The sequence below is a fragment of the Boleophthalmus pectinirostris genome, unplaced genomic scaffold (genome assembly GCF_026225935.1).
Source record: "Boleophthalmus pectinirostris isolate CB_2022bp ecotype Guang Dong unplaced genomic scaffold, ASM2622593v1 HiC_scaffold_14, whole genome shotgun sequence".
NCBI lineage: Eukaryota > Metazoa > Chordata > Actinopteri > Gobiiformes > Gobiidae > Boleophthalmus > Boleophthalmus pectinirostris.
Window position 1 is genome coordinate 34,849,379 of NW_026571047.1, and position 10,344 is coordinate 34,859,722.

Below are 10,344 nucleotides of genomic sequence, written 5' to 3' on the forward strand. Positions count from 1 at the left end.
TGCTTTTTATAAAGAAATACAATTAATATTCTGCACAACTGAGTTCAGTATTTTGGCTGCACAATATTTTCTGTTTCTCATGTGGCCCCATGAAAAAAAGAACTGCTAAACCCTGATTTAGAGACAATAAATTCATAATGTAGATTCTGTGGCTCATTTCACTTCAGTCTAAACTCCTTTGGTCTGAGTTTTATGTAAAATGTTTGTATCATTCTATTATGTACATGACTGAAGAAAAACTACTACTACAGAGTTCCCACAGTCATGGAAATCCTGGAAAAGTCATGGAAACTGACTGTTCAGTTCTCATGAGTCTGTTCTGATTATTTGTGTCTTTTGTTTAAAAGAGACGACAGTAAAAGCACTGACAGGATTTAGAATGTTCAAAAACTATAATCCCAAACCATAAGGTGAGTGGAAAGAGTTAAACATTTCAGATTTACACTAAAACTATGATCAGTTCTACACATGGAGGTGCTGGAAACTCATGGAAAATTCACTTTTTGAAACTGTCAGTGAAAAAGAGTGGGAAGCCTGATATTCTTACTACTATTACTACTTGTAATGACTTCCGCTGTCCTCCAGGTGTCGCCCTCCCTCAGTTTTTCACGCAGCCTCATTGTTTCCCGCAGAAATGACGTCCTGTGACACGCGGTGAGTTACCGCGCTCCGCTCAGACAAATGGATTATGAATTACGCACGAAAACAATTATGACGTAGTGACCAGTGTTTACGCGCGCTCCCGGAACTCCCACGAGACCGGCGCGCGCTCCCGCTGTCGTCTGTGCGCGTGAGGGGGCAGCTGTGCGCACGGACACGAGCCCGGACGTGCAGTGACCGTCTTCAATAAAACGCGGCTCGGGTCACGGTTTTTACGCGGAACTTTGCGCTTTTTACGCACGGGTCCGTCCCTGGAGCGGCTGGAGAGACGCACGGCGCGCACAGCGGGGGTCCAGCCGGAGATGAGCCCGTCGTGAGGAGCGGGGGGATCACGGAGGAGTTTGGAAGAGCATTCAGCGGGGGGATCTGGAGGAAGTTTGGCCGCTCAGGATGTCCGCGGACCGGGTGGATTACATCGCGCCGTGGTGGACTTACTGGCTCCATAATTTCCCCCACATCAACCTGAGACTGCAGCCGGCGGACAGCTCCTTCCAGCCGCAGAACGAGGAGTACCAGCAGGTGAGGAGCAGCGGGGAGACCGGGGCACGGAGGGGGAATGACCGGGGAGTGAGGCGAGGGGAGCCCGGGGGAAGCGTCCAGGGTAAATCGGGTCAAAACTGTCCCTCAAACGAGACTTGGAGGTTCAAAAACTGGTTAGAATCCAGGACTAACTGCAAACCGAACTGAAGGAGTAAACAAAAACTCCCCAGAGCCCAAAACAAAACCTGGATTAAAGCTGGAACTCTGTGAGACGTGATTAAAATCTGAACTGAGCCTAAACTAAACTAAATCTCAAAGGGAACAGAACCAGAATGTTTTGTCAAAGCGTTTAACAAAGACCAAACGAGGACTAAACCAGGTCTAAGAGGGCTATTGTTGGACTAAATTGACTGATTGATTTTTAGATTGATTCATTTAATATTCTGACATTATTCCACAAACAAATTTAACATAAACAGACTGAAAAAGTGCAGGTTGGAGCTTGAGTTTATTCTACTTTTTTACCTTTTACTCTTTTGCCAGAGCTTCATCTTTAAACCAGTTTCATTCATAAAAACAGCGAGAGGAAAAAAACAAATCAGTAACAGAAGAGTAAAATTCTACAGCACGAACTAAACCTCATGATTTATGTATCTGCCCAGAGTTAAACATTTAAACTTCTTTTTAAAATGGAACAGAACGTTGCACAGTTTTAGGTTTTCTGTACAGTTGGTCCAGATGTTTAAAAGATACACAAAATTTCAAGACTTTTTCCAAGACTAAACCAGGTCTAAGTGGGCAACTATCGAGCTAAATAAAGTCTACTCTTCACTATAAACAAGATGAGAACTAAACCAAGACTAAACCAGGAGCTAAAACAACTATTTACAATTTAAAACGGACAAAATCAAGTTGTAAATCATCTCTTGAGGAGCAGCAGTTCTTGGACTGAAGGAGCGAGTTTGGACCAGATCAGGACTAAACCAGGTCTTAACTGGGATCTTAAATCTGCACTTAGTTCAGACCAACATGGACCAACACAAAAAGGATGATCCATGTTTGTGCCCAGAGTTAAAAACGTCTTTATAAAGTGAAAGAGAGCAGTGGACAGTTTTAGATTTTCTGTACAGTTGGTCCAGAGTTTCACAGAAATAAAACATTTCATCATGTTTTTTGTAAAATCTGAGTCATTCAGGTCGAATCCACAGCAACAGAGAAATTCAATTTGTCAACCGGACAAACGTTTATTTAGGTGGGAAATATTTCTGAGTTGATCCGAGCTGCTGCTTCAGTTCTGGTCAGACTCTGCTGAAGGAGGAGCTAACTACACTGACACTCCTCTGGAACTAACACACACACGTTTACAGTTTGTGTTTGTAGCTCGACCTGTTCGTCTGTACTGAGTGGTGGTTTAGTCCTGGTTTAGTCCAGGTTCAGTCCTGGTTTAGTCCTGGTTTAGTCCTGGTTTAGTCCTGGTTCAGTCCTGGTTTAGTCCTGGTTTAGTCCTGGTTTAGTCCTGGTTTAGTCCTGGTTTAGTCCTGGTTCAGTCCTGGTTTAGTCTTGGTTTAGTCCTGGTTTAGTCCTGGTTCAGGCCTGGTGTAGTCCTGGTTTAGTCCTGGTTCAGTCCTGGTTTAGTCCTGGTTTAGACCTGGTTTAGTCCTGGTTTAGTCCTGGTTTAGACCTGGTTTAGTCCTGGCTTAGTCTGGGTTTAGTCCTGGTTTAGTCCTGGTTTGGTCCTGGTTTGTTCCTTGTTTAGTCCTGGTTTAGTCCTGGTTTAGTCCTGGTTTGTTCCTTGTTTAGTCCTGGTTTAGTCCTAGTTTAGTCCTGGTTCAGGCCTGGTTTAGTCCTGGTTCAGTCCTGGTTTAGTCCTGGTTCAGTCCTGGTTTAGTTCTGGTTCAGTCCTGGTTTAGTCCTGGTTTAGTCCTGGTTTAGTCCTGGATTAGTCCTGGTTTAGTTCTGGTTTAGTTCTTATTGTAAATCAAGTGTTTGTAGTTTTAATCTGACTAAATACAAACAGTCCGAGTGAAAAGTCCAGTTTTGTCCTGAATTTGTCGGTCGTTTTTTTCCCTCAGAATTCCCAGTCCGTGTTCCCGGTCCGTGTTCCCGGTCCGTGTTCCCGGTCCGTGTCCCCGTCCGTGTCCCCGGTCCGTGTTCCCGGTCCGTGTTCCCGGTCCGTGTTCCCGGTCCGTGTTCCCGGTTCATTCTAGTTGAATAAAATATTAAATGGTCAGAGTGGAGTGAGCGAGTGGAGCTGACGTGTTACAAACAGGACTTTAGAGGCTCCAGCGAGTCGCCCACACGAGCAGAAACACATGAGAAACATCAACGTTTCACTGGGAAAACACGAAACTCTCCAGAGAATTTTACACACAGATAATCAAACTGTTTGTGTTTGTCCAGTGAGGCTCATTTGGTTTCTCATAATTGATGTGATTCTGTTCTTTGTATCACTTTATAATAACTGCTCCTTATTAAACATTTATGAAGCATTATTTAACACATTTGTTCATCATGAGTAAAGTGTTACTCTTCTTTATTTGTCATCAGTTCATCATTTCTAGATGTTTCTGTTCATGTTTGTTCATCTTACACACGTTTGTTAAACATTATTCAACACATTGGTTCATCATTTGTAAACACCTCTTCATTTTTACACATGATTTAATCGTTACTAAATACATTATTTAACGTCTTTAGTCATCATTAATAAATCATTACTAATTCATTATTACTCATCAACTATTCATATTTAAAAGTGTTTTTAAAAAATATTTCTGAGTTGATCCGAGCTGCTGCTTCAGTTCTGGTCAGACTCTGCTGAAGGAGGAGCTAACTACACTGACACTCCTCTGGAACGAACACACACACGTTTACAGTTTGTGTTTGTAGCTCGACCTGTTCGTCTGTACTGAGTGGTGGTTTAGTCCTGGTTTAGTCCTGGTTTGTTCCTTGTTTAGTCCTGGTTTAGTCCTGGATTAGTCTTGGTTCAGTCCTGGTTTAGTCCTGGTTCAGTTCTTGTTTAGTCCTGGTTTAGTCCTGGTTTAGTCCTGGTTTAGTCCTGGTTCAGTCCTGGTTTAGTCTGGTTCAGTCCTGGTTTAGTCCTGGTTCAGTCCTGGTTCAGTCCTGGTTTAGTCCTGGTTTAGTCCTGGTTTAGTCCTGGTTTAGTCCTGGTTTGGTCCTGGTTTAGTCCTGGTTTAGTCCTGGTTTAGTCCTGTCCTGGTTTAGTCCTGGTTTAGTCCTGGTTCAGTCCTGGTTTAGTCCTGGTTTAGTCCTGGTTTAGTCCTGGTTTAGTCCTGGTTTAGTCCTGGTTTAGTCCTGGTTTAGTCCTGGTTTAGTCCTGGTTTAGTCCTTGGTTTAGTCCTGGTTTAGTCCTGGTTTAGTCCTTGGTTTAGTCCTGGTTTAGTCCTGGTTTAGTCCTGGTTTAGTCCTGGTTTAGTCCTGGTTTAGTCCTGGTTCAGTCCTGGTTTGGTCCTGGTTCAGTTCTTGTTTAGTCCTGGTTTAGTCCTGGTTTAGTCCTGGTTTAGTCTGGTTTAGTCCTGGTTTAGTCCTGGTTTGGTCCTTGTTTGACACAAACGGATCAAATTCTTAACCCACAAACTCAAACAAACATCAGAATCATTTGTTGTTGGTTTCATTTCAGCTCTGATCAGTTTAAACACTTGGAGACAATTCTCCAGAAAATCCTGAAGTAAACATTTATAAAGCATTTATAAGTGATGAGTTCATGATGAATGAGCCTTAAATCATTAGATGAAGTTTAGTAAATCCCAGACGTGTTTGTGAACATATCAGGTCTGTGGAGGTGGCGTCGTGTGGTGAGTTTAAACACTGGAGTTGAACCTGATTTAACGACGTCTCCAAGTGTTTCAAATAAAACCATCAACAAATGATTGAATAATGAACCGGAACCAGGACTAAACCAGGTCTAAACCAGGACTAAACCAGGTCTAAACCAGGACTAAACCAGGACTAAACCAGGACTAAACCAGGACTAAACCAGGTCTAAACCAGGACTAAACCAGGACTAAACCAGGACCAGGACTCTAAACCAGGACTAAACCCAGGACTAAACCAGGACTAAACCAGGTAAACTTTTAAACACTAAACCAGGACTAAACTCTCTGATTCAAGTGTCTTAAGTGAATCCTCTCTCCTCTCCTCTCTGTCCTCTGTCCTCTCTCCTCTCTGTCCTCTCTCCTCTGTCCTCTCTCCTCTGTCCTCTCTCTCTGTCCTCTGTCCTCTGTCCTCTGTCTCTCTCTCTGTCCTCTCTCTGTCCTCTGTCCTCTCTCCTCTCTCTCTCTCTCTCTCCTCTGTCCTCTGTCCTCTCTCCTCTGTCCTCTCTCCTCTGTCCTCTCTCCTCTCTCCTCTGTCTCCTCTCTGTCCTCTGTCCTCTCTGTCCTCTGTCCTCTGTCCTCTCTCCTCTCTCTGTCCTCTCTCTCTCCTCTGTCCTCTGTCCTCTCTCCTCTGTCCTCTGTCCTCTCTCCTCTCTCTCCTCTCTCCTCTCTCCTCTGTCCTCTGTCCTCTCTGTCCTCTCTCTCTCTCTGTCTCTCTCTCCTCTGTCCTCTGTCCTCTCCTCTGTCCTCTCTCCTCTGTCCTCTCTCCTCTCTCCTCTGTCCTCTCTCTCTCCTCTCTCTCTCTCCTCTGTCCTCTGTCCTCTGTCCTCCTCTGTCCTCTCTCCTCTCTCTCTCCTCTCCTCCTCTCTCCTCTCTCCTCTGTCCTCTCTCTCTCTCTCTGTCCTCTGTCCTCTCTGTCCTCTCTCCTCTGTCCTCTGTCCTCTGTCCTCCTCTGTCCTCTCCTCTCTCCCTCTCTCCTCTGTCCTCTCTCCTCTCCTCTGTCCTCTCTCTCTCTCTCCTCTGTCCTCTGTCCTCTCTCCTCTCTCCTCTGTCCTCTGTCCTCTCTCCTCTGTCCTCTGTCCTCTGTCCTCTGTCCTCTCTCCTCTGTCCTCTCCTCTGTCCTCTGTCTCCTAAGCGTTGCCTTCAGCGTTGGACAGGGGTCATAGGTCAAGAGGAAGTGAATCATTGGCGCGAGAACAAAAGAACCAGATGGAGACGTGACGCCATCTGTGAAATTAACTGGAACAAACCAGGACTAAACCAGGACTGAACCAGGACTGAACCAGGACTGAACCAGGACTGAACCAGGACTGAACCAGGACTGAACCAGGACTAAACCAGGACTGAACCAGGACTAAACCAGGACTGAACCAGGACTAAACTGAACCAGGACTGAACCAGGACTAAACCAGGACTAAACCAGGAACCAGGACTAAACCAGGACTGAACCAGGACTAACCAGGACTGAACCAGGACTGAACCAGGACTGAAAGGACCCAGGACTGAACCAGGACCAGGACTAAACCAGGACTGAATCCAGGACTGAACCAGGACTAAACCAGGACTAGACCAGGACTAGACCAGGTCTGTGTTTTATGCGCAGGGAGGAAATAGAATCTGTGTCTCTGAGGACGACTGTCAGTGTCTGGGAAACCCCCAAAACATAATACTACAAATACTACAACTGTGACTGTGAATACTCCTGCTGTACTTCTACTATTACTACTGCTGTACTTCTACTATTACTACTGCTGTACTTCTACTATTACTACTGCTGTACTTCTACTATTACTACTGCTGTACTTCTACTATTACTACTACTTCTACGAGTTAGTTTGGGTCATCAAAAGTATCAAAAATCTGATCCTGATCGATACTGAAACTAGTGTCTTAATCCTAACGAGATTCATTTTCCTCAGGTCTGGATTTGAAAAAAAGTCCAATTTTCAGGACAGGGTAGAATCTTTCCTGCTTAGACCTGGTTTAGTCCTGGTTTAGACCTGGTTTAGACCTGGTTTAGTCCTAGGTTGACCAGAATTTCAGAATAAAAAACTGGGACATCCCCGTTTGTTTGGTTTTTTTTGGTGGTTGGTTTAAGTATCAAACTTGAGACTGAAATTTTAGTATCATGACAAAACTAACTAATATAAACGATGATGAACTGATTCTGGTTTAGTCCTGGTTCAGTCCTTGTTTAGTCCTGTTTTAGACCTTGTTTAGACCTGGTTTAGTCCTGGTTTAGACCTGGTTTAGACCTGGTTTAGACCTGGTTTAGTCCTGTTTTAATCCTTGTTAGTCCTGTTTTAGTTAGTCCTGTTTAGACCTTGTTTAGTCCTGGTTTAGTCCTGTCCTTTTAGTCCTGTTTTAGTCCTTGTTTAGTCCTGTTTAGTCCTGTTTAGACCTTGTTTAGTCCTGTTTTAGTCCTTGTTTAGTCCTGGTTCAGTTCTCACGCTCTCATCACTTTTTCTTGACCGTGTCTCATTGTTCGAACAAAAACTTTGTGTCAGAGCGAAGCTAATGCGGCTAATGCTAAAGTTAATCTAATGTAAAATGATCAGATTTTCAAAACAAAACAAAAAAACGGGACACTGTCCTTTTGTGGTGTTTAGTAATAATAAAACTGTGAAACGAGTTGTAATTAAGAAAAACTTTTCTGCAGAGACGAACATGAGTCACTACAGTCACATTTTCTTTGTGTTTTGTCGTTTTTCAGCAGATTTTCTGTATTTTACAAAAACAAATGTCAGTTTCTGTTTCTCTTTACTGTTGCAGGATCAGATTTGGTCAAAAATAGAGACACTGGGACGTTTCTTGTATAAAACTCAAACAAATCAGTGGTTTTTGTATAAATCTGCAGGAACAGAGACACAGACTCAAAACTGGGACTGTCCCAAGATCTGGTTTAGACTTTGTTTAGATCTGGTTTAGACTTTGTTTAGTCCTGGTTTAGTCCTGGTTTAGTCCCGGTTTAGTCCCGGTTTAGTCCTGGTTCCGTTCTGTTTTAGTCCTGTTTTAATCTCGTTTTAGTCCTTGTTTAGTCCTTGTTTATTCCTGGTTCAGTCCTTGTTTAGTCCTGTTTTAGTCCTGGTTCAGTCTTGTTTTAGTCCTGTTTTAGTCCTTGTTTTAGTCCTTGTTTAGTCCTGGTTCAGTTCTCACGCTCTCATCACTTTTTCTTGACCGTGTCTCATTGTTTGAACAAAAACTTTGTGTCAGGGCGAAGCTAACGCGGCTAATGCTAACGCGTGCTAATGCTAACGAGAGGCTTAATATTGTCAAATGTTTTTGTCTAAATACAAAAAACTGAACTTGAAAATTGCCAAAAGACTCGTTTACTGTCGTGTTCTGACTCTCTCATAATGTTCATAATTACTCGCTCTTTTCTCAGTTTTATTATTTAGTTTTTTTAATGTTGCTTAGTTTTATAATGCTAATGTGGCTAATGCTAATGTGAGAGCGAAATGTAAAAACAACAGAACAGAGACGATTAGATTTAAAAACAAACAGATCAATAAAAGCTCAAAGACACACGATACATCACAGACCAAAACAAATACTACTGTTACCAAACTAATATTTATAACACAACAAAATAACTTACACAACAAACTCCACTTCGATACTAAAGAAAAGATTCGATTCTCGATACGATGAAAATAAAAACTCTTTTTCTTTAAACAATCTCCTGGAATTTTCCACATTAAACGGTTGAATTTTCTTTTCCCGTGTGTCTTTATATCTGTGTGATCCAGGACTAAACCAGGACTAAACCAGGTCTAAACCAGGTCTAAACCAGGTCTAAACCAGGACTAAACCAGGACTAAACATGGACTAAACCAGGACTAAACCAGGACTAAACCAGGACTAAACCAGGACTAAACCAGGACTAAACATGGACTAAACCAGGACTAAACCAGGTAAACCAGGACTAAACTAAATGGACTAAACCAGGTAAACTAAACCAGGTCTAAACCAGGACTAAACAGGAAAACTAAAACCAGGACTAAACCAGGACTAAACCAGGACTAAACATGGACTAAACCAGGACTAAACATGGACTAAACCAGGACTAAACCAGGACTAAACCAGGACTAAACCAGGACTAAACCAGGTCTAAACCAGGACTAAACCAGGACTAAACCAGGACTAAACCAGGACTAAACCAGGACTAAACCAGGTAAACTAAACCAGGACTAAACCAGGTAACCAGGACTAAACCAGGACTAAACCAGGACTAAACTAAACCAGGTCTAAACCAGGACTAAAAGGGGACTAAACCAGGACTAAAACGGACAGGACTAAAACAGGAAAGGACTAAACAGGACTAAAACAGGACTAAAACAGGACAAAACCAGGACAAAACCAGGACTAAAACAGAAGCAGTTCATCATCTGTTATATTAGTTAGTTTTGTCAAATTTGAAACTTAATTTTGATACTAAGGAACAGACTCGATACTCGATACTCGATACTCGATACTCGATACTCGATACTTGATACTGATCCTGTTTTGTCAGTGGGACTTTTTCAGTGTTGAGTTTTGTCATTGATTCAGTATTGATGAGTGGTTTTGGGTGTTTGTGTTTCTGTGCGGCGACAGCTCCATTGTCTCCAGAGGAATGTGAAGCAGCTCGTCATGTGACCAGGACTAAACCGTCTGTGTTTAAACAGACCAAGAGTCAAACCCAGAACAGGAATCAGGTTTAATTTATCCACATTTACCCTCCAATCTGATCGCAGGATCCACCGAGTTTCCCCTCCTCATTTCTATTATTAACCACAACATCTGGGAGGGCATCTGACGCACAGGGAGACAAGACTCCACTATTTTTAGGACTTGAGACTTGATAAAATGGACAAAGACTTGGGACTCGACTTGGACTTGACTCTGACTTGTGGGCCACTGACTCAAGACTCGACTAGGACTTGACTTGGACTTATGGGCCAGTGACTCGAGACTTGACTTGGACTTGACTCTGACTTGTGGGTCAGTGACTCGAGACTCGACTTGGACTTGACTTGGACTTTGGGCCAGTGACTCGAGACTTGACTTGGACTTGACTTGGACTTATGGGCCAGTGACTCAAGACTTGACTTGGACTTGACTCTGACTTGTGGGCCAGTGACTCGAGACTCGACTTGGATTTATGGGCCAGTGACTCGAGACTTGACTTGGACTTGACTTGGACTTATAGGTCAATGGCTCGAGACTCGACTTGGTCTTGCCTGTATTTAACTTGGGACTTGACTCGGACTTGAAGTGAAAGATGTGAGACTTGTGTGAGACTTGAGTGACCCTGACTCGGTGCGGCCTGTGCGGCGTGGGGGGACTCGGTGCGTCGTGGGAGGACTCGGTGCGGCGTGGGAGGACTCGG

The 10,344-nt window shown here is 43.5% G+C and overlaps 1 protein-coding gene across 1 annotated transcript in view; it reads left to right on the top strand.

The window, feature by feature from the left end:
* The first annotated feature begins 725 nt into the window (after positions 1-725).
* ttyh2 (tweety family member 2) overlaps positions 726-10,344 on the top strand; it is a 68,975-nt gene continuing 59,356 nt past the window's right edge. Inside the window, exon 1 of the mRNA XM_055150227.1 lies at positions 726-1,179. Coding sequence (XP_055006202.1) covers positions 1,051-1,179 — 129 coding nt within the window. The 5' untranslated portion in view covers positions 726-1,050. The remainder of the gene's footprint in view (positions 1,180-10,344) is intronic.